The sequence below is a fragment of the Ascaphus truei genome, chromosome 6 (genome assembly GCF_040206685.1).
Source record: "Ascaphus truei isolate aAscTru1 chromosome 6, aAscTru1.hap1, whole genome shotgun sequence".
Lineage (NCBI taxonomy): Eukaryota > Metazoa > Chordata > Amphibia > Anura > Ascaphidae > Ascaphus > Ascaphus truei.
The window spans coordinates 7,634,920-7,659,704 of record NC_134488.1 but is presented as its reverse complement, the minus strand read 5'-3'; the positions used below and the strand labels follow the sequence as shown (position 1 = coordinate 7,659,704).

The following is a 24,785-nucleotide window of genomic DNA, read 5'->3' as shown; positions in this document are numbered from 1 at the left end:
TGTTATTTATTGGCTCTGGGTATAAAATGGCAAACAAGGTGGCAAGGTGCAAGTTTGTGCCCTGTAGTCATTTAAAAGACCCATCACCCCACCCAAGTTCCAATAAGTGCTCAAAGTACCTTATTGGTAGCAGGAAGAGGGGAAAGTGATACTACCATACTTGGATGCATTTAATGAAGATCTTTCTCCAAACAGATTAACACAAAGGCCCAAGCAGGGAAATAGCAAAGAATTATTCAGCAGTAGTACACATTTGCCATTTATAACCAGGATTTAAAGCAATCAATGTTTGCTAACCTAGTGGAAGAGTTGCTTTAGCAGCAAGGGGGATCAGCTATATTTAGGCACTATCTCCCTCATGAAGGCTAAAACCACAAGAATTAACATGGTGTATAATCCTTTCATCGTAAAGAGTAGGAATACCAAACTAGGACAAGTTTCCATGAAGCCTTTCTACATGGTCCAAGCTGTTTTCCCCATTTGTTTTTCCTTGAAGAGTCGTAACATTCTTTTTTTGTTTTTAGTAAGCCAGCAGGATAGAAAGATGCTGCATAAACAAGCATTCTAGTGAAAACCAAAAACAGATAGAAATTAACATTTTTTCCACTTATATATATATATATTTATATTGTTTGCAGGAGACACACAAGTGAACTGAATTGTTTTGCTTTAAAAAAAAAAAAAAAAACATGGAAAAAAAAACTACACTGTAAAAGATCAGCAATAAAACAGTTACCGATGATTCGGCTTCTTAACTTGCTCTATTCTGCCACCCGTTTAAAAGAATGGAAAATTAATCTCGGAAGTGATTATTAAAGAGTCCAGGAGCGCCCACGCTATGAGCACACTCTTCACTGCAACGATTGGTCAGCAGTGAAATACAAATCAATGCACCACCCCTTTTCTTTGGCCCTCCCCCCCATCCCACCCCCTGCCCAGGCTCAAGTACCCAACCCTCCCTTCCCCCATCCATGTATCGTTCAGATCTGCATCTGCTCCAGGTATTTGTATGTAGGGTTCTCATAGCCATGGTTCTGCATCTTGTTCAGATGCCGTTCCTCCGGAGTCAACATTGGATCCACCTGGGCAACAATATAAAATAAGTGGCTACAAAAACAAGGCAAAGAAAGGTGGCATTTAAGTAGTATTAAACACACCACTAACCCCTCTCACCTCCACAATCCCATGGCTGATGGTACCATATTGCCTCTTCCTCAGCAGAACTAGACTGATCACAATCACTGTGGCTATAGCGACGGCGATGACCAGTAGGCCGATGAGGGTGCCACTGCTGAAGCTGAACTCATTGCGCAGGGATTCATCCGAGTCCTGAACAGGAGAGAGGCAGGTGTTACTCAACAAATCCATAACATAAGTCCAGGAAATAACCCACCACCATTGACAAAGCTCATAACTACATTCCTATTGAAGGTACTTACTTTGGCATGTACTTTAAAGATTCTGTTGCCAGAGGGGTATTTCTGGCCCCCCTTTGGCAGCTAATGTGTTAAGAAAAATAAGCGAGTAAATATAATGCAATAGGACATGTTCCACTCCTTGTGTTCAAACATTAATCCAGTTGCACTCTGGTTAGTAACGGCCCTGTATCTCTATGGCGACTTGTAAACACATAACTTGCCAACAATCTCATGATGACAGAGCCGGGTTGGATATACTTTCAGTATCTAACCTAAATTGTAAGCAATAATGGTATGAAGACATGGCAACTGCTTAAGATGGTCCCAAACCTATACTCTGGGGGACCCCCAGTCACACCAGGTTTCTGAGGCAACACCCAACATTCTATTCATATGCAAATGAGGTGAATTTGCATGTCACCCAACATTCTATTCATATGCAAATGAGGTGAATTTGCATGTCACCCAACATTCTATTAAATGTACTGTAAATTAGGTGCATTCATCAACAGTATGAACAAGTGAATTAGGTTATCCCAAATACCTGGTGTGGCTGTGGGTCCAGGAGAGGTTTGGGAACCACTGCTTTAAAGCTATATCACTTCAAACTTTGCCCTAAATAATTCAAGCAAGCTAGGGTGTAGGGCACATTTTTGTGAATTTTCACCAACAAATGATTTATTTACACAACATGCTAAAGTAGTGCGACTCCAGGCACCTGGAGTAATAGCTAGATGTGGCTAGCTTCTTGTGGCAGACCTTGGTCACACATTCAATGAAGGTAAAAACCACACAGATTACACCGATTCAGCTCAGCTCGGGAAACACACTACACCTGTAATTGTATCTGTCCCAAGCCCAAAAAATAAATAAAAGGTGGTGTTATTTTATGACTGTTTAGGGATGATTAAGGAATATTATGCCTTAATTATTCTAAAAAACAATGAAACATGCACACCGATCATGAATGTGGAGTCCTGCAAAAATGGTAACACTGGGAGAGCCTTAAAGAAGATTACAGGTTGCCAAGGCCACCAACGTATTCAAATAAGTATTAGAAAGTCTGGGTAAAGCATCTGGCGACTCTAAAATACACGTTCTGTATTTATTCAGACAAGGAGACATGATGACCGCTTCATTTTTTGTGCCCACAGTTTCCATACTTCGGTTACTCTCATATGCATTCAAGGCAGAATTAAGGGAGATGAAAGGGTTCCATAAAGGGAGTGTTAATGGGATAGTCTGCCTACAAACATTAGTTTGTATATGCTTTAGTGCCGAGAGGAGTGGTCAGGGGAGTTTACCTTTGCTTAAAAAAAAAAATGGTTTTACTGCAGACAAAACCAGTGTTGGCCAACACCAGTCCTCAAGGGCCACCAACAGGTCGTGTTTTCAGGATATCCCTGCTTCAGCACAGGTGGCACAATAATGACAGCCCCATGTGCTGAAGCAGGAATAACCTGAAAACCCGACCTGTTGGTGGCCCACGAGGACTGGAGTTGGCCGCCCCTGGACTAAACCTTGTACAATCCAGTCGCAACTCAAATCATTCTATGTTCCTGCTCCCCAAGGTGTTAAACAGAAAAGAATAAATTAAAATATAAGTTTTTTTACCTATTGGGGGATTCACTGGGCTTGTAAATTCACTATACAGTACAACACTACAAAAACATACATACATACATATATACATACACTGTTATTGGTATTTCCCCCTTTCAAATCTTATGCTTAGAAGGATGACATTTAGACCTGAAGTGCCCAAACATCATCTGTTTGGACTTCTCACATCTAAACTTGTCCTTTCCACGTCACCCTCTGTGTATTAAAATTGGGAATGGATAATGAGCAGGATGATAATAAACGATGCAACAGAGATGAGGATGAAGAGAAGAACAGGTGAGTAAATATGAAATAATCATAATCAAATCAATATCTATCATTTTGTACATGATATTTTAACCGATTTGGCTATGCTGTTAAATATTCAACATTCCCAACAAGCTTAAATGTTTATTCATTACAAAACAACCATGATATATGACTTGGTATGATAAGCGGAATTTACCATGTCACCACTTATATTTTTTTCGTTTTCCTCATTACAAAAATATAATTACCCTCAGCATTTTTGGTTCGTCATCTAGTGAGGATCATTGTGCCCATTTCCCCCCTTTAGCAAAATATGGACTGACCATCTTGAGTAAGGAGTGTACATGTAATGTTTTTTAGGCATGACGTGGCTATAGGAGCTTGTTTCAAAGTAAACCTGCTGCAGCATTAAGCAATATAGAGTGTGAACACACAATTCACATCCCGAAAGCCTCTACTCCTTTGTGGCAAAATGTACAGCTGTTGAGGGGTCTCTAATAACTAAAACGGCTAACGCAACCAAATCTAATCCATATTCAAACACCAATAAGGCAATACTGACTGGCACTACTCTACTAGGTATAACTGCAGGCTAAATAAACATTGGAAATTGGTACCACACAAACAAGGCACGCCAAGTAGATGTCAAACTGGTGGGGGGGGGGGGAGATTTAGATATCTAATAAAGGGATAGGAGTCTTGCGATTGGTTATACGGCACAGAATATCTTATTTCCAGGGGAATTGTGCAATGGCGGCATGGGTGGTAGAACGGGAGATATGCCATAAGCCACACAACATGAACAATAGTTAAGTTCAAGTAACAGATTTATGGAAAACGTGCGTCCAATATAAGGAATGAACCTGCAAACAATCTGCACTTAGAGACGGACATTTGTTTGCTTCCCACATACATACCGTCTCATCCACAAGTCCACTGACTCTCTCTGCATTGAAAATCATTTCCTTCACATCAAGGGTTTCATCAATTACCTGAAAACAGTCATGGAGATGGTTTAAAAAATAAAGAATAAATATAAATGTGGAAACCGGCAGATGGGGAGCACAAAACAGGTGGGAGTCAAGAGTGAGGGGAGATTTGGTTGTTAAACCCTTTGTTGCTGCAGAGACTTGTGATAAGCGCCTATAGCAGCTAAGTGGTTAAGAAAGAGGATAAGATCTGAGCTGAATGGCCTGTCTATAATTAGAATAGTTTAAAAAAAAAATAACGCCCTGTTAAACTACTAAAAAACCTGACACCCATACACTACAGAGCTACAAATTCTAACTAAAATCAAAATCTAACACCTGCAGGGTTGCTCTACCACTATATCTTTGCCCTATTTAAGATGTCATCTATTATGACCTTTTCCCTAGCATCCAAATGCATATACAGTATATCTAGAAAGGGACAGGAGTGTGGGTGAAGAGAGAAGATGGGATGTGTTTGATGGGTGAATTTTAGGTGGCTTACCACTTTCTGGTCTGCTTTGCTCTTGCCGTTGATCAACTTCTCCTCGGCTCCAATCAGTGTGTTCAGATCAGCCATGCCAGAACCTGTGTGGAAAGAAGGGGGACAAGTTAATCAGGTGGGGGGGGGGGGTTGACCATTCTCAAGAAGGCGGGGAAGGTTAAAACACAGGTGCAACCATATGGGGAGTGAATTCTACAGGCTTTGGATGGTCTAAGATCTAGGGACGAACACTCACTGAAAAGAGCTACGAACGAGCTGCGACTTTTAAATTAACATCCATACTTGGGTCCTAGTTGGCAAGTGCCTCCGAGTGCAAAGTGAACGAATGGTGATGGTATGTTTACATGGAAATTATTGTTGACCTAAAGTATGAGGATACTTGACGTTAATTATAATTTCTAATATGTATGGTTAATAACCGTTTGCTAATCTGTTATTTCTTAGATAACCAAAAGCTTTGGAGATCTCATGATGACATTTTTGCAAAACATCTATAGGCAATGAGAATACCCCACTTTTGCCCATTAAACTTTTAGTAAGGTAATTATGTTATCATTAGTCATACAGCTAAAAGTTGAGGATATATATATATATATATATATCTATATCTATATCTATCTCTCTCTATATATATATATATATCTATCAACACAGCAACACTATGTCATCACTGGTGGACTGGAAACTGGCAGTTGTCAGTGTGTGGAGTACATGGTTTCCTGCCTGTCTCTGGGGCTTTTACCTAACAGGGAGTCTCTCAGTCGGTGCAGCCCAAGATTGAGTGAGGCTGATTTGGCATCTATTCCGCGGACTACTCGGATGATCTATCTGGACTTCTGCCAGTGACGGTGATATATATCACAAAATGCTCTTAATTCTACGACCTTTGTGAGTGAGCCTATTCCCCTTCATTTTTAAATGTGAAACAGTATCACACTACGGGCCGCGTGAGTATAGATATATCTATATATCTATATCTATCATAGAAAAAGAACAAAAAGCACTCCGTAATAATAGTCACTTGTGTGGGTGCAGATCCTATAATGAAGAATAAGCAATACGACAGTTTGGAAACGAAATCAGCAGGCAGCACTCCAGAATTGAACAAACAAGTGTATTGAAAAAATACATTTGTTGGTTCAATTCTGGAGTGCTGCCTGCTGATTTCGTTTCCAAACGGTATCGTATCTATATACACGTGTATATATATACATATTCATATATATATATATATATATATATATATATATATATATATATATATATATATATATATATACACATGTGTGTGTGTGTGTGTGTGTGTGTGTGTGTACACACACACACAATCCCAGCAGGCTCAAACGCCCACACCCACCTAATCTTGACTATATGTAATGTCACATAGAGAGCCACTGGGCTGTGGCTTTTGAATATAACAAATGACAGGGGGTGCCCAGTGCTACGTCCAAATGACAAAACATACATGGTAATAATTAAAAGAAATAATGCTTCAGTACTAATAATAATGCCAATACTACTAATAATAAATATAAATATATATATATATGCAAATACAACTGTATGCTCATCTGCATGTCTTAGGCAGGTCTGCAACCCCACCTTTCCCCATTATCACCCAGCATACAGCACTTCCACTGCAGCAAGGGATTCTGGGAAATGACATGCAAATGAGCACACAGTGTCACTTTTTGCCTCAATAACCATTTTTAACATGGTTCCCTATAGGCTTAAGCTTGCTGCATGGTCACAGCTTTGAGCACAGCCAGGGTTAAGGTGCATACCCAGAAAACCACCCACAGACAGCTGTTTCGACCTTGATGGGTCTCATCAGTGTGGGGTTGATTTTACTGGGAATGCAAAGAGGCTATGGGATAGGCTAAACCATAATACTGAGTTAAGTTATGGTGAGTAAAAAAAGTGACAAAAACCCTCCACAGGAAAGCAAATATGCAAATACAACTGTATGCTCATCTGCATGTCTTAGGCAGGTCTGCAACCCCGCCTTTCCCCATTATCACCCAGCATACAGCACTTCCACTGCAGCAAGGGCATTTTTTTTTTTTCAAATAGACCAATGAGAAAATAAAAACATTTGGTTTTCATAGGACAAATGTAACATTTTCACTTTAATCGTGAATGTATTTTTTTCTTCCAAATAAGCCAATTATATTTACAAAGTTATTTAACAAATATATATTTTGCCTGCTACATGTGATTGCTCTTTTAATGTAAATTCATCAATACAATTTCATCAATATAAATGTCTCTTACATAACAGTAGTTGTGGGAGCTTTCAGACCTTAGCATAGGGAGCAAAGGACAAGTTACATATATAGCAAGCAAATTCTGGACGCATTAGTCAAAAAATTATGAAAAGTGACTTCATTATCCAATTACTCAAAGCTATTCGTCCTAGCATATAATTTTGTAAACAAATTAAGCACTATATTAATTGTAATCATGTTAAGAAACTAAAAATATATATCTTACAAATAAAGCCAGATATTTAAATTTATTTGAGGCATCTAAATGTGTGTCAGTAAAGTACCTCATTAACCCTAGCCCAGAAAACGCACAGTCCAGAGATTAACTAAAGAAATTCAGCCAGTCTCAGGTTACAATTGTAACAAACTTTAAAAATAAGAAAGAGAGAGCACAAAGCGCATAAAGGGTGAAATATATACAGTTGGGCGAAAAAGAAAGTACACCCTCTTTGAATTCCATGGTTTTACATATCAGGACATAACCTGTTCCTTAGCAGGTCTTAAAATTAGGTAAATACAACCTCAGATGAAGAACAATATATGACATATTACACCGTGTCATGATTTAACAAAAATAAAGCCAGAATGGAGAAGCCATATGTGAAAAACTAAGTACACCTTATGATTCAATAGCTTGTAGAACCACCTTTAGCAGCAATAATTTGAAGTAATCGTTTTCTGTATGACTTTATCAGTCTCTCACATCGTTGTGGAGGAATTTTGGCCCACTCTTCTTTACGTTGCTTCAGTTCATTGAGGTTTGTGAGCATTTGTTTATGCACAGCTCTCTTAAGGTCCTGCCACAGCATTTCAATCGGGTTGAGGTCTGGACTTTGACTGGGCCATTGCAACACCTTGATTCTTTTCAGCCATTCTGCTGTAGATTTGCTGGTGTGCTTGGGATCATTGTCCTGTTGCATGACCCAATTTAGGCCAAGCTTTAGCTGTCGGACAGATGGCCTCACATTTGACTCTAGAATACTTTGGTATACAGAGGAGTTCATGGTCGACTCAATGACTGCAAGGTTCCCAGGTCCTGTGGCTGCAAAACAAGCCCAAATCATCACCCCTCTACCCCCGTGCTTGACAGTTGGTATGAGGTGTTTGTGCTGATATGCTTTGTTTGGTTTTCGTCAAACGTGGTGCTGTGCATTATGGTCAAACATCTCCACTTCGGTCTCGTCTGTCCAAAGGACATTGTTCCAGAAGTCTTGTGGTATGTTCAGATGCAACTTTGCAAACCTAAGCCGTGCTGCAATGTTCTTTTTAGAGAGAAGAGGCTTTCTCCTGGCAACCCTTCCAAACAAACCATACTTGTTCAGTCTTTTTCTAATTGTACTGTCATGAACTTTAACATTTAACATGCTAACTGAGGCCTGTAGAGTCTGAGATGTAACCCTTGTTTTTTTTTGCAATTTCTCTAAGAATTGCACGGTCTGACCTTGGGATGAATTTGCTGGGATGTTCACTCCTGGGAAGATTGGCAACCGTCTTGAATGTTTTCCACTTTTGAATAATCTTTCTCAATGTAGAATGATGGACTTTAAATTGTTTGAAAATGGCCTAATAACCCTTCCCAGATTGATGGACAGCAACAATTGCTTCTCTAAGATCATTGCTGATATTTTTCCTCCTTGGCATTGTGTTAACACACACCTGAATGCTCCAGACCAGCAAACTGCTAAAACTTTGGCTTTTATAGAGGTGGTCACACTTACTGATGATCAATTAATCAATGACATTTGATTAGCAGCGCCTATCTGCTACTTAGCATCTTAATTCCTATGGAAGCAGTAAAAAAGTGTACTCAGTTTTTCCACACATAGCTTCTCCATTTTGTCTTTATTTTTGTTAAATAAATAATGACACGGTGTAATATGTCGTGTTGTTCATTTTGAGGTTGTATTTACCTAATTTTAAGACCTGCTAAGGAACAGATTGTTATTATGTCCTGATATGTAAAACCATAAAATTCAAAGAGGGTGTACTTTCTTTTTCACACAACTGTATAATGTACAGAACAGATATGCATGTACAACCTACATATAAAGAGTCTGTGATCCAGTGGAATCCTTTAAAAAAAATGTGTCTCCTTGTTGCCCTGCTAGACTGGTGTATGGCATAGAAAATTATAGACATTCTAGCAAGAAACCGTGATCTTCATATTGCTAAAAGGGAAAAATATTGTATTTTCACCTTACAGAGCAAATTCCCAGGAGGGCGCAATGATTATATAGAGTTAATGTATTTCTTAAAATAGCTATGGGATCCCTTGGCCTACCTGTTGTCTTGTTAGCTCCTTTATTGTAACTCCTTATCCCTATCTTTTTTGGATATTCATCTGATTAGTTATTTGGTCTCCCCCTATATCTGTCCTTTCCTTCTCTAACTATTATTCCTCCTCTCTTTCAGCCCCCTTTCCCCCTCCCTCCCCCTTCTTTTCCCCTATTTGTGTTTGTACATACATGTATATGTATATACACATATACATACACATATACACACATGTATATATACATATATAAAAAAATTATTTTTTACCTTTTTCTTGTTTTTCTGTGTATTTTCCTTAGTTATATGTCTTGATGTCCTTTTATCTCTGGAATTATACTGTGTATTTTATTTTTGATGTATTTTTTCCCCCATGTTTTTAGCACCTACATCAGACTATGAGAGACCTGATTTGGATACTACAATTAACACTATAGATTACAATATTCTAAGCATATAATTTACCAACTAATGCAGTTCCAATCATACCCTCTTTACCCATATTTATATGTATTATTAAAAGGCATCTTTTGGGATAGTATGTAATAAGAGGTTCAATTGAATATAGTCAATCAGGATAACTATTTTGCTGCTAAGAGGGTATTTAAAGTCTGCCGTAGGTGCAGCTCATTACACCTGACGAAGCTCATGCGTGAGTGAAACGCGTTGGGTTGAGCCTTTTACTGTGTGTGTACCTTGCTCTTATGCTATATTCAGTGTGTTTTGCCGGTTGGGTTACACTGTGTTACTTTGCCAAGTGCCGGTTTATTACCACAGACTAAGAAGTTGCGTCACGCCACTATATAGGGGACACGCTATACTACGTGAACCTGGAAATGGTTCAGACGCTGAGAGAATCCGCTGTTCCCAGCGTGTGGAAGCAAGAGTCTCAGTCAATAGACCGCCGCCGAGCCATACAACCGACTAGCAGGGCAACAAGGAGACACATTTTTAAAGGATTCCACTGGATCACAGACTCTTTATATACAAGTTGCTACATACATATATCTGTTCTGTACATTATATATCTTTCACCCTTGGTGTGCTTTGTGCTCTTTATGATTTGGTCCACCTGTGGATTGATTCTTTGGTGGCCATTTTTGGAGGAGGGGGAATACATCCATGCATAGGAGCTGCAAGAGGAGAGAGTTGATCAACTAAAAGATCTTCAAGGAAGCAAGAGCGCGGATCAACATTTTTAAAAATACTTTGTCCGATTTTTGTAAAAAGAAAAAAGGGCAATAATCACCCAGATGTAGCCCTCTAAACAGGTCACTGACCTTATTGTTTGGAGTTTAGAAGGGACTGCACTTCTCAATTATGAAAGGGACCCTTTTCTCCAAACCACCCCAAATATGGCTGCCAGACTCCACCTCATTCACTACACCACTTCTGCTGCTACACTATGCAAATCCCTACACTGGCTGACCCATATCCTTTAGAATCAAATTTAAAACCATTTGCTCTGGCTTACAAAGCTTAATAACACTGCGCCCCCATGCATCTCAGCACTCATACCCAAATATATCCCTAAGAGCACCCTACGTTCTGCCAATGAAGTCCGTCACCTCTCCTGCCTTATTACCTCCTCTCATTCCCCCGACTACAGGACTTCTCCCTTCTCTCTGGAATTCCCTACCATGTACCATAAATCTCACCTCCCCATCCCCCCCAGCTTTCAGACATTTAAAAACTCCCTAAAAACTTTTCAAGGAAGCGTACCTGACACAACCCCTCCCACCAACCCTATTTGAACCAGCTGTGCAGCTGGACAAAATTCCACACTCTCTCGCTAACACCCCCAAACATCCACAACCCCAAATATTAACACGGACCTGCTGTGCCCGAGAAACTGTCTCACAACGAGCAACCATTTTACCTTTTGTTTCACCATTATCCCTTACTCCCTCTCGATTGTAAACTCTCACGGGCAGGCCCTCATTACCTTGTGTATCTGTTTGCGCTCGTTTGTCCTTATTGGTTATGTCATTCTGTTTATGCAATTTACATCAGTCTGTACCTTCATTGTGCTGCGCTGCGGAATATGCTGGCGCTTCACAAATAAACAATATACAAATGTCACTTTTCGTTCCTGTTGCTGGCAGTTTTAATACTTGTGACCAGAAGGCGCTCTTTATGAAAATGTACATTACCAGCTTACATAGGACGGTGTACTTGTTCTTCGTAATCTGTTCCATTATGTGGTCGCACCTCGGATGGAAAAATGCCCTATAAACCACACACTGGCAGTGCCTGCTCTACAAGCCGTGTATCGTTTAGAGAATTGGTTCTAGACGGTAATGAAAACAGAGACTATGGGAAAACAAGTGATCACTCTCACCACAAGTGAAGCCATCAACCGATTAGGAGAACACAGAGAGGCGGGCCAAGTACCAAGGCAAAAGTGGGGCAATTCTGAAGCAAAACCTGTACCAAACTATGTATTAAAGAAAGAAAATCCAATTTACATAATTTTTTTTCTTGCAAACATTGATGCAGTTAAGCTTTGCCTAAAATAAATAAATTTCATTTAAATTGGATTTATTTTGTTACTACATCTACAGAATGGTACAGATTTTGCACCAATTTTGCCTTCATACATACTGTATGCCGCAGAGTCTGGGCAGTAGGATACGGTCACTGGGGATAAGAACTTTGGGTCAGAAATGTGCTGCTTGTTTTTTTGTATTTTTAATACCCCCTTTGATCATAAAGTAGTTGCAGGCCTCAGCAGGTGGTCAAGAGCATCACCTCCGACAAAATAAAATGAAGTGACGAGATAAAGAAATGGGATGGGGTGGCGTGAACGCGTACAGATGCAGCTAGTGGAGAACCAACCTTTTCTCACTGGAAGGTAGGAATCCCGTGGCGTTTCTAAGCAGGAGTTTGAGGGAGGGAAGGAGGTGAGGGAGAAAGGAAAACAAAAAAAGATAGAAAAGTAGAAGAGATTAAAAATAACTGAAAGGCTTGTGAGTCTATTCAGGATTGTGAGCTGGGATAGTGCAGATATCTGTGACCGCTTTAACACCTTCACTGCTGGACTCAACGCACTGCAATACAATGCGTTGTCGAACTAGCAATAAAGAGATTAAATGGTATTGTGGCAGATAAGATTTTGTGCCATTATGGAGAACCGTGTGCAACAGGCAATAAAACCAGGCAGTGTTAATTGTGGGCATTCTCAGGAAAGTCCTATTGTTTTTATTGACTTGGTGTAGGTTCATATGCTAGATTAAGTTATACAAGGCAATGTATAATGATTCTCCACCACTAACCCCTCAGCTACAGAGGATGGTCTACAAAACAACTGCACACTTTTGCTGTGCCGCTCTCTAAAATGTAGTGTTTTTTAAAAGTAGATTGGGAGACTAAGCTTATGGTCTACATTTGTATTCCTTACTATGTGACAAAATGTATTTGATTGGAATTCTCAGTTATATAAAAACATTAAAAAGGAGCAAATGCGCCTCAAAAAAAAAATGTTTTTTTTTCACCTATAGGTGGTAAGCAAGGGGTCTCAGGAGCTGAACCGCCTTCATGTCAGCTCCGGAGACCACCTGCTTCCGAGGTACTGACCGCCGTAGGTGATGCTGGTAGCAGTTTAAATGTCCTGCTCAGCCAGGCCAATAGGAAGCCGCAAGAGATGACTAAACTTTAATGTCGCCATTTCGATAGCCCCACAAAACCTAGCTGGAGCTGCTACTGGCATCCCCTAGAGAGGTAAGTATCTCAGGAAGAAGGCTTCCCCAGAACTGAACATTAATAGTTCAGCTCCCGAGACCCTTTGCTTCAATCCTATAACTAGAAAAATAAAGAAAGCAGGATTGCTGCCTAAAGAGGAGAGTCTGCAGCCAAGCAAGTTCTTCTCCTTTTCATGATGATTACATCAGTGTTTATCAGAACACAGAATCTGCTCTATTGGAATTCAAACCAAGATAAATCGTAGACTCTTATTGTACCTTTATGACCAGAAGCAATATGTCTATGGGGGGGAAGGGGAGTTGTGCTCTAAAAGGTCTCTCTGTAACATGAAACTGCTGATGGGGAATCAGGAAAAAAGCTGTTCATTCCCAGTACGACTGCAGTGCTTGAAGTTCACTACAAGAATGACCCTGATGTAGAACTGTGATGTACTTTAGAATTAAAAGGTAATATATAAAACGGCTTTGCTCCGGCAGAGCTTTGTACGCCGCACCTGCGCAAATTATCTGCCTTTGTACTCTTGTATTCTGATGTATATAGATTTATAGTGCAGCACTTATTTGAAAAGAAATGACATATCGATCACAAAAAATAATCTACCTTCAGATTCTGTGATTGCTGGGAAGGTTTTCACCTGGAAGGGCCGGAAGGGCTTGCCCTCTTTTGGTAGTACCTCTTCGCTCTCCTCTGAGCTTACCCTCACGTCCCCCTGAGACTCCGAGAAAGAGGATGTGAATTGGTCCATGTCCGCGCGCTGCTCCTGGAACAGCTCATCTGGATAGGATAGACCAGAGGGAATAAATATGCAAACCTTAAAGAGACACTTGGTGTATCAGCTCTAGCTTTTTCTCAGCAGTGCACCGCTTATTCTTTCCCCCATGGGATTCTACCTCCTACATTTCACTACAAGCTGGGAGCACGCTACCTCCGGATATCCAAACAGCAGGGACGGGAGTAAATGTGAAGTGATTTTACCATTTATATTCACTCTTTTCTAAAGACATTGCTCAAGTCCAACTCCAGGAGATATTACCTTTATGTCATGAGGGGTTCTGTATTTACTACTTCTATAGACATCCCCCATGGGTGCTGTTACTAAGGTTGTTTTCTTCAATCTAGGAGTACTAATGACTTTTCACATATATAAAACTCCTCATGCTTATCTGGATACATTGCATTTATAAATGTTATGACTATATATTCAATATATGTCCTACACAAAAAGAAGATTATGGGACATTATTTGTGTACTCGAGCAGGGGTGCGCAAGATTTTTTTTGGGGGGCACCGGTTGCAGAGGTCCCCCACTCGTCCCCAAGGCATTTAAATTAAACGCCGGGAGACCGCGCAAGGCCTCTGCAACTTCACTGTGATTCAGACCAGGTAGGGGTGGCATGAGCGAGGGTGCGGAGCCAGCAGGGGGGGTGGATGGGGGAGCAAGGAAAGAGTTTGCGCACCCCGGCTCTAGAGCACTGATAGTGGAACGGTGGTCCCTTCTTTTGTTTTCTTTTTGCAACATAAAAAGGTATTCTGGGTAACATGTGGTGACCAATCACTTGAAACAATAACATGAATAGAATTAACATGGACACACCAACATTGTTCAAAGGGGCAATACCTCTAGGATGGGGAGGAGTTTGTGATTGGAGACAAAAATAACAAGAAAATCAGAGTTCAAAAAGGGTTTGCACGGCCAGAGCCCCCTTTCATCCCTTATCGGCTCACTGAAAAAGGACAGGGTGGGGGCCAAGAGTAAATAAAACACTTGATTGACAAACACTGCCCTATTTAGAGGGCAAGAAGGAATACAATTTGTAATCTATTTCCAGAGGAGCGGGAAAAAAAGCCAAATATATGGCTTTTACCATGATTAGATTAAGGAAGTCAATTAGACAGTTCTATTGTTTACAAAAGAATGCATTTTGGGCTTGTACCCTTCAACATAATTAGATTTACTTAGCCCTCCATCACAGTTTGGTGATTGAAACATTGGCTGTATCCAGAAACCCTAATTTTGTGTCATTAAATTTGATGTGCCTGTAATCATAACTACTGGAAATAAGGCACAACAGGAGAGTGGATATTTAGTTCCTCTATAACCCTGCCAGGGTAGTCCAACTGTTGCTGTTTATTATTGGGAAAAATAGTGCAATTGAAGGTAGCATATTCATTTATTTGTTGTTGGATTGAATGTACTTTACAGGGCTGCAAAAATAAAGCATAACGGTCCAGGTACTAACCAATCTCATCCTGGATTTCATCAGCGACATAGGGGACCTTGTAGAGCAGAGACAGGCTCTGATTCATCCTCTCTTCAATCACATGGAGGTGGGTCATCACCTGAAAACAATCCAACAGAACTACCTTACAACCCGCTCTGCATTACCACACAACAAGCAAAACCTCCGGCTCCATGAGAGGGGGTTGGGCCCCCCAAAAATATGTATGAAAAGAAAAAAAGTCCAATTTCAAAGTGGGAGACTTCGTCATGAGACCACAGTCTTCTCAATGGTTAATATTTTTAAAACGTGTTTTTTTTTTTTTACACATTTATGCAATAACAGCGTTATTAGTACATTTGATTCATGAAAGCAAGCAAAAAATGAATTCTGACTTTGGATCTAGAGCTGATCAGTAGGATAACAGACATCAACTGTTTATTACTTTAAAAACATGTTTCCAAAACTGTTAAAAAAAAAAAAAAATAGATCATTTGAAAGGTAATTAGTTTTGCCATTTATTACAGTATTTTTGTAAATAAATTGTACATTTATCAAAGAAAAAAAATAGAACTCCCTTACTTAACCTAGAATATCAGAGATGAAGGTGGAAGGGGAGGAAGGGTTAGGAGGCAGGGGGGAAAAATGGGGCGAATTGATCCTCCAGAAAAGACCTATCCCTGAGGGATGAAGTCACGAAGGAGGGGTACTAAGATCTCATGTACACAGGCTACCTTTTTTGAAGCTGCAGTGTCTTAAACGTCATGTAACAAACTATATGCCTAATAGAAAGGCAGTGGGCACTCGTAGAGTTGAAGGAAAAAAGTTTCTTTATGGAATGTTACATATCCCTCCTACGCATTCCGGTCCCAGCTGGAACCGAAACGCGAAGGAGGAATTTGTAAAATTCTTTCACCTCTACGAGTGCCCCTATGAAAAACAAAAAGGCGCAACAAATAGACTGATAAAATAATAAAGTGAAAATCAAAACGCTGCCGAAACACCTGCGGTTTCCCAAAACCGCAATACCTACTGAACTAAACAAACAAGTGTTTGTGGCGCAAATTGATAAACAGTGCAATATAATGTGCAAATAACCCAGTGATTAAAAATAAACACTGATCTCACATCTACTGCTGCCCCATGGGACCGAATCCTCTGGGCTGTAGGCTCCTCGTATACCTCATATAAAGACTAAGCCTCACTCCAGGAAGCCGAGTCCAGAGTAGGGCTGAGTGCACTCTGTCAGAGTCACTCTCTGTGGTTTAAACAGCGGGGAAAGTGTGAGTGTTCCCTTCCCCCTGCATGTTTGTTTTGCCTCAAGTAAATGTTAATGCACTATTGTGTTGGCATTTGTGTTTTCTTCTTTATATGACGTATACCAGGAGCTTACAGCCCAGAGGATTCGGTCCCATGGAGCAGCAGTAGATGTGATTTGGATTTATTTGCACATTAAATGGCAACGTTTATCAATTTGCGCCACAAACACTTGTCTGTTTAGGTCTACGAGTGCCCTGCTGCCTTACTAATATCGAATCTACTGACAACGGGACCTACCACCAGATTAGACCCCTGACAGCAATTGGCGCACCACAATTTTTGTTCCGGTACATCGCGAACTAAAGAAATTTAAGCTCTAGAATGTCTTTTTCCCTCCCCAAGTACAAGCTATACCTACAACATCAATAACATCCTCCTCTGGCTCATGGTAACACCACAATAACAAAAAAAATATCTATACATCAACTTCTTATTGCGGTATTACCATCATGTTAAGGTATATTGCAGATCTAAGCTGTCACAAAACACATTAAAACCGCTCAATCCAAGGAAACAAAATGTTTGAGAAAGTCGTGAGAATTAAAAGCACACTTTAATACCCTATAGTTTGTCTTATTGGAAGAGAGAAACTTTGCAAAATTTGTTTCCTATTGGTCATTTAAATAAAATACAAAAAAAAAAACATATGTGCAGATCCAAAAATAAAATGTGGGAATCCTCTCCTTAAGCCTACACAGAGGTCTTGCTTTATATTAGTAACTTCGTATTTAAAATGCATTAGTGTTCCTTTGTATACTTTAATATGTGAGCGTATATTGATTCTTTTCATCATAGCAATCTCAAGTGGAGGCTCTTTGTATATCTTTTCATCTCGCACAATAAATGGTTATACCACGGTTTAAATGATCTAATTTTAAACATTCTGGAAAGCAAAAGGTGCGCACTATAATATAATTATTAAAAATGTAAGTTATATTCTGCTAAGAAGTCTGAGGGAATGGAACATGTTATCCTTATAAGCTCAATTACAGACACGTACAATAAGCATCGCCGGAGGCAAAATCACTTCTATGAGTTTTTTTATGTAGGTGTACTCTGATTCTAATGTATTACTCTACGGATATAGAGTTAGAGCAAAACAGATCTACTGTACTGTAGTTCTTTGGCTGCCAACATACAGTATAATCCATCCTAGAGGCCATTTTATAAATCAAATCTGGGTGAGGTGCTGTTGATTGCATTAGTTGAAATGCATCCTTTCAGTAACACTGCAGTGCCTAGTTCTACCTGCAGAGGGGGGCATAGACCTAAAGAAGGTTTATTAGTAAAATCATGGGAAGCCATTACACAAGGCTGGAATGGAAAAGCAAATAAGGCTCGTTATATACTGTGTGCGGCCGTGGGCGCGCGCCGCATACTTTGTGTGTGTATACTGTGTGCGAGTGAGGTACTATATGTACACACACACACACACACACACACACACACACTTTATTTTCTCCATCCTGTCCCATCGGCCGGTTCCACGCTCCCTGCCGTGTGCGGCACCATTATAGAAATGCTGACTAACCTCAGCCAACTAAAACTGCTGCGCGTGCGCATGGCGTGGCGCGCGCACAGTATAGAACCAGCCTAAGATGTCTGTGCTCTAAAAACAGCGGTGCGCAAACTGTGGGGCGCGCCCCCAGAGAATTTCATTGGGGGGGGGGCACGGCGGTTACAGAGGCCCTGCGCTCTTCCCCACAGCATTTAAATTAAATGCCGGGGGAGACGTGACGCCTCTGTAACTCACTTACCTGTTCTCTGCTGGGTCATTGGCACCGCGGGGTCATGTGACATCACGTGTCGCCATGGTAACACGCATCAAATAATGGGACGTGTCACGTGATGTCACATGACCCGCGCCATCATTTGACGCAGTCTTGAGGGGGGGGGGGCACGCTCCCCTGCTTAAAAACACGCAATATTTACAATTCACAGAAAAACTCCACACACCAAGCAAGAAAACAGCTATAAAAAAAACAAAACCCTCACAGAAACACCCCCACTCCTGCTATAAGAGCAAATTAATGCACTGCACAGGCAGATGAGGGCCATGGTGTGCAGGTCAGTCAGAGGATAGGTGACTTCTCCATGATGAATTATATGGTTAATTTAAAAAAAATAAAAAATAAAGGAGGCAAGAGATAGGGCGAATGAATATGATGGAGTCTGCTTTTGAAAGGTGGTGGGGAGAATGGATTCCAGTCATAGGTGTCATCAGCACATATGAGAATGACAGTGCCCTGCTGGTAGACCGGTCGAGGACCGACTTTCTGGGGTTTTACGCTTAGGTTGGCCAGGCCAGAGACAGTCAGTGGGGGAGGGTATAGCCAAGACAACTATCGAATGGTGGCCCTGCCGGTAGTGACCAGAGTGTGGTGGGACTGGGTTACCTGGGACTTCATCTGTGCTGCTTTCTCTGGGTCCACGGCAAGAACGTGCTGGTAATGGCGTATAGTGTGCAGTCTGTCTTTGTTTTCTGCTCGCACATAGCGCTTCAGGGCCTGAAGGATGCGATGGGGCTGCAAAGAAGCACGTTGGATGGGTTACACATTAAACAAGCATTATAATAGACTATTCGATAGAACTATTGAAAGGTTTAGGTTGCATTCATCTTCTAGGAAAAGGCGCGTCTTTACAGGATAAAAATACAACTCCGTAGATACAGCTGTCCACTGAATCTTACTTGAACTCCACTATTAAAAGAGACCCAAAATAAGTGGGCCACAAGGAATTGATTCTATTGGGGATAGCAAGGTTCTGCGTGTCTTCAACAAAGTGGTGTATTTTTCATGACCTGGAACATGCCTGCAAGCCTGTCAAAAAGAAGGATATGTCTGTCTGCTTCATAAGGCACGAGAAACACCCATTTATGGCTCATACGCACATTCCACTGTTCCCTGATAAGAACATTCCTATTATAAAGTGGTTTCTAAAATCCTAAAGGCATTTCAAATATCTACTTTTTTTTTTATTTTATTTTTTAAGCAAGGTAAACTTTACATTTGTTTCTGAATACAAAATCTAAGTAAATTAAATTGATTTATATCTCAATGTTGCTAAATATGTTAACACAAACATTGATACCATTACTATCATCAGGAATCAAACTCAAGAGCGCTTTGTTTCTGTAAGGACATAAATTACAATATTTTATTATTGTATTCCAAATTATAATACTATTCTTCATACTATGTGGAATATAAATATCAAAAACTTTTTTTTAAATACATATATAAATCCAGTGTCAGTGACAATGATCTAATGATGAAGATTTTTTTTTTTCTCACAAGATCTAATATATAAAAGTATTAACAAAAACAAACTTGGCTTGTACAGTATTCAAAAAGTAAGTTGATCTATTGCTAGAAAGAACTGATTTCCCTTGTATAATGGTTTATAGACCCTCTAGCAGGAAAGAAATGGTTTAAAGATGGACAGCTACTCATTAACCCATGAGAGAAGTCAAATGTCAGTCACTCACCCGAGGCGGGTCAGCCTGCAATGCGGACAGGTAATTCTCCAGTGCAATGCGGCGTCTGTCATTCAGCATGGCTTCCACACGCGCCAAGTGAGTCTCTACCAGCTGCTGTTTCTCGCTGGCTGCCTCCTTCTCAAGGGCCTTCACGGTGGCTTGGAAATGCTGCAGAGAAAGTCACACTTTACTGGATGCCTCCCAGGTGTTCAGGAGATTTTTTTTATCCTCCTTGAACTAGATTACTCAGTTAGATGAAGGCTGCTCCCTGCCATCACTAATGAACCACATTAGCTGGGAATGCAGCATACTGTAAAAGTCAAGGAGTATATGCCAAGATGTTCAACCAACGATTTAAAGATAAAAACAGTGCGCCATTCAAACAGCAAATACTCCCATTATCTCCGGACATGGTCAATGCATGCACAATAACGGCTGAACTTCTATATTGTGTCAAGTTATTAAACCAAAACCCCACTTTTATTCAAATATGCCTCATCTTTTCAATATAGAAGGCTGATTTATTAATTTACATTTTGATTTAGCATATCCCCAAATTCTGGCAACTGCAGGAGAGCGTACGATGGTTACCCAGTAGTGCTACTCGAAGACACCTATTGCCTGAAGTCACTTTCTGGTCCATTCAAGAAAGTGGGCAGAAGGGGTCATCTGACATAGTATTGCTTAGTAAACATTGCCCGTAGTAACAAAGTAAGCCATATTCCTGGAATATAAATATTTTTGTCCCTGAGCAGATATCATGACATGATTTATGCAAATATTTAAAGCCAGTGTCTACTCTCCACGCTATTCTCTCTTCCTCCCCCCGAATATATAGCCCTGAATTGTCCAAGGCAGCGCGTATAGTGCCCGCAACGGCGACGCATGACGTCACCGCTAGTGAAAGTTGTATTAAGCTTTGCGGCGGCGTCACGGGCGACCAAGCCATTGATTGGTTCAGGGGCTGTCACATGAGGCGACAGCCCCTGAAAAATCAAATATTGGCGGCTTCAAAAAATCGCGTCGCCGCCGCGCGTACTATAAGCGCACACAGCGGCGACAATGCATTTGTTATCAGGCGACGTAGCGTAGCCGTCACTATAAGTGCGGCCTAAGTAAGACAGCCTATTCCCAACCAGTCACTGCTTCACAGGGATGCAACATGTACAGAGTGAACATAATGTTAAAAAAATTAAATTGCTTTCAAACACATTTGCTGAAAAAGGGGCAAATGAGAGGGTTGAAGAAAGATTGGACAGACGGAGGTAAAATTATTTTTACGCGAGTTTGCCTATAACTGCTGTGTAAATGTCTCAGATAGACGGTAACAGCTTCCTTCCATTCAGTTTTATCCTTTTAAAATTGTTTTAATGGTACAACAGACATCTTACTCTAAGTATGTACGACATGACTTATGAAATATTTTTTTACTTCTTTCTTAAAACATTATGGAAATAGTTCACAATTTTTAAAGACATTCAATTCAAATGAATTCAATATATAAAATGGGAGATAATTTTTTTTCTATTATAGACCCGGAGAAAGCAACAGAGACAGCAAGAAGAAGTGTTTTCCTTTTTGGGGGAAGCACATCTGCTATACTTGTATAAAAAAAACCATTGGTTCTATTATATAGGCTTAGAAACAAGAAATGCCAGAGAGCATTTTTGATGAACTCTTAAACCATAATAATAAAATAAATCAGACAGGAGTTGATCAAACTGCAGCGGCCATTGCTCTTCCAAGGTGTGGTTCACACAAATGCAGAGGTTGCATAGAAGCAAAACCCCAAGAGGCTTACGCTACTCGGTGTGAAAGAGGCACCCAGTCAAAACTTTGGTGTCTTAATACTTAAAAATATGCATAATTGTGCAGGCTCCCATGAACCTCGCTCTTTGAATCAAAAGGACCTTAAGGAGTAGAGTATGCTATTACCTGTATAAGGGTCTGTCTCTCGGCCTTTGGAAGGTTCTTGGCCTGACGCTCAGCCTCTTCCCACTCCTTTTTCACCTAGTGTGAGAAAGATTACAGCATGAATGTTTGTCTCTACCCAATAACTGAAATAAGTCCCCACTTATTCGGTGTCCTTGTGCCTCACCCGGTCCATGCGGTTGTGGTGTCGCACCTCCAGCTGCTCCTTGGCCTTCTGGAAGCGGGCATGCTCGTTATCATCAGCAGGGGTCTCAAAATAGACATCCACATCATCAGCAGGAGCTGGAGTTGGTGGGACTAAAAGGGAAGATGGCGGTTATTACAACATATTCAAGGACCGCAAGAATTAAAAATAAATAAAGTATTTCAAGCAAACAGAGGATTTAAGAACAGAACAAAAATATATAAAAGCCAAAGTGCCTGAGTCCTGGTTGCAATTTTTACTATATATTTAATCTGTAATATTAATGTGGTTGTCACCCGTACCAAGGTCATTGGAGGATATTGATGTTGAATAGTGTAGTCCTTTGATTTCTAGGTCTTTGCAACTTACAGCAAACGCTCTCTAAATTGTACATTGAGGACACTAGCACTGCAATCCTTATTTGGAACAGTCCAAGGAATACATGAAACCGCTTCTGTAAGTGAACATCCTATGTTCGATTGTTATAAATATTTGCATTCAATGCAGCCCCCAAACTCCTTCGAGCAAATACATTGTAACCTCAATACATTACTGCCTACTTTGAATGAAAGTTTTTCTAGTAACCCCAATCTGTTGTGTTAAAAAGGAGGCACATGCAGACCGCAAGCTTATTTGCTCTCCCAACAGAGATCAGGGATTAAAGAGAACCGGGTGCTCGGAGACCAATCACTCGCCACCTCAGTGATCCCATTTACTAACAAAGTAAGAAGGTGGTCACAACACTCATAAAAGTATAACATTTTACAGCTTTAATTAAATCATAACAAAAAGCCTACTTGCAATCAACATCAAAGGTTAAAAAAACCCAAGTGACATTGGCACTTCGCAGGACTAACGTCACGCCCACACTCCTACCAGTCTTTGTGGCAGTCCCACTCCACTGACATCACAAGCACGAGTGGGGTATGTGGCTCGCCCCCCAGCCCCCGGGATTGCAATCCTTACAGCAACGTGTCCCTACGCACCAAACAAGCAGGCAAGACGCAATTCACAGAGAACAGTATACCAGTGCTAGGCAACCAAATATGCAGAAAATCAGAAAAATAATGAAAAGAAAACAAACAAAAGTAATTACAGCCGATATGTTTACAATAACAAGGATGTCCCCAAATAGTCGAGGTACGTTAGGCAAAAATAAACCCATTATACTGCATACTTTACAGGTCTGCCTTGTGGACCTACAGAAGTCCATCAGGGAATATGTGAAAAAAAGTTACCTTATTCTCTAGGGTGGATAAACCCACAGTGGAAAATAATAAATGCAGGAAAAACAATGTTTACACTAGAAATAGAGATGTATGGTTTAAGCATAAGTGAAAACACACACAAACTAATGTCTGCAATGTCAATGAGAAAAATTAGCTACATACCAGTGGGTAGTCATCTGAATTGGGCAAGTAAGATGATCACAATAACCATGTGCATAGAAAGAAGTGGCAACGGTCCATGAAATTAGGGCACCTGAAGTTTACGTGATAGAGAATGGAAACAATGACCTGACCAAAATTGGGTTGGTGAAGGTCATCCTGCCACATTTTCTATTGGAGGTATTCATACGTAGCAACGAACGCCACATCTCAATACCCCTCGTCAATGATTAACTTTCATGTGTTTAGGTCAGCCCCCTTTTTAATCCCAAAATGCCACACTGGGAGAGGAACACGGACTATTTTGTGTTGCCACTACAACTGACATTGCAGCTTTATCATACGATTTTTTTTTAAATTTGGCCTCCTGTGTCCCAAGAGCAGCAACGCCCTCATCTCACGGACATGTACATACACATCATCTCATGGACATGTATATGCACATCATCTCATGGACATGTATATGCACATCATCTCATGGACATGTATATGCACATCATCTCATGGACATGTATATGCACATCATCTCATGGACATGTATATGCACATCATCTCATGGACATGTATATGCACATCATCTCATGGACATGTATATGCACACAGGTATTGTAATTCCCTTTGCAAGTTACACACTTTAGGCGGCTACCCACTGGTGTGCAGCAAATGTCTCATTGGCATTGCACACACACGTTTAGCAAACGGATTATGTGTAAGGGGATACTAGCTAAAGCTAAAAGATACATCTATCTCCATTTCTAGTGTAAACATTGTTATTCCTGCCTTTATTATTTTTCACTTGGGTTTATCTTCCCTAGAGCATAAGAAGCCAACTTTTCACGTTTTATGACATACTGTACTTGTATAGGATCACAAGACAGACCCCCTGTTCCAAGTGCTCCGTACCATGGGTTTATTTTTCCAATAACAAGGATTTCCTTAAATAGTCAAACGTAGGATGCGATTACTTTTGTTTGTTCTTTTAAATTATTTCTCTCATTTTCTGCTACCTACTTGGTTGTCTGGCAACAGGACCATGTTCGATGTCCCTGTTGGTTACGTCTTGCCGGCTTCTGTGGGAAGGCGCCATCAGCACGAGTGTAATCCCAGAGGCAGGCATCCTTGCTTTTGTGATGACAGATGCTGCACATTAAATTCATAATGAATAGCGACGCATGGGGGGGGGGCCTGCCTCCAGGAGCGATAGAAGGGCCGTGTGAGTAAAGGTGCTAGTTCTGTATAGTGCCGATGTCGCCTGGTATAT

At 40.6% G+C, this 24,785-nt stretch overlaps 1 protein-coding gene across 7 annotated transcripts in view; it reads right to left on the bottom strand.

Moving 5' to 3' along the window:
- Window positions 1-673: 673 nt before the first annotated feature.
- APLP2 (amyloid beta precursor like protein 2) overlaps window positions 674-24,785 on the bottom strand; it is a 146,736-nt gene continuing 122,624 nt past the window's right edge. For 2 of the 7 annotated variants that reach the window (XM_075603346.1, XM_075603350.1), the window contains 12 exons: window positions 22,119-22,249; window positions 21,956-22,030; window positions 20,030-20,188; window positions 18,939-19,067; window positions 15,244-15,343; window positions 13,604-13,777; window positions 12,140-12,175; window positions 4,764-4,846; window positions 4,208-4,282; window positions 1,440-1,499; window positions 1,174-1,329; window positions 674-1,082 (listed from right to left, as the gene is read on the bottom strand). In XM_075603346.1, coding sequence (XP_075459461.1) covers window positions 981-1,082; window positions 1,174-1,329; window positions 1,440-1,499; window positions 4,208-4,282; window positions 4,764-4,846; window positions 12,140-12,175; window positions 13,604-13,777; window positions 15,244-15,343; window positions 18,939-19,067; window positions 20,030-20,188; window positions 21,956-22,030; window positions 22,119-22,249 — 1,280 coding nt within the window. In that variant the 3' untranslated portion in view covers window positions 674-980. The remainder of the gene's footprint in view (window positions 1,083-1,173; window positions 1,330-1,439; window positions 1,500-4,207; window positions 4,283-4,763; window positions 4,847-12,139; window positions 12,176-13,603; window positions 13,778-15,243; window positions 15,344-18,938; window positions 19,068-20,029; window positions 20,189-21,955; window positions 22,031-22,118; window positions 22,250-24,785) is intronic. The other 5 variants (XM_075603348.1, XM_075603351.1, XM_075603349.1 and 2 more) reach the window with 3 other exon arrangements.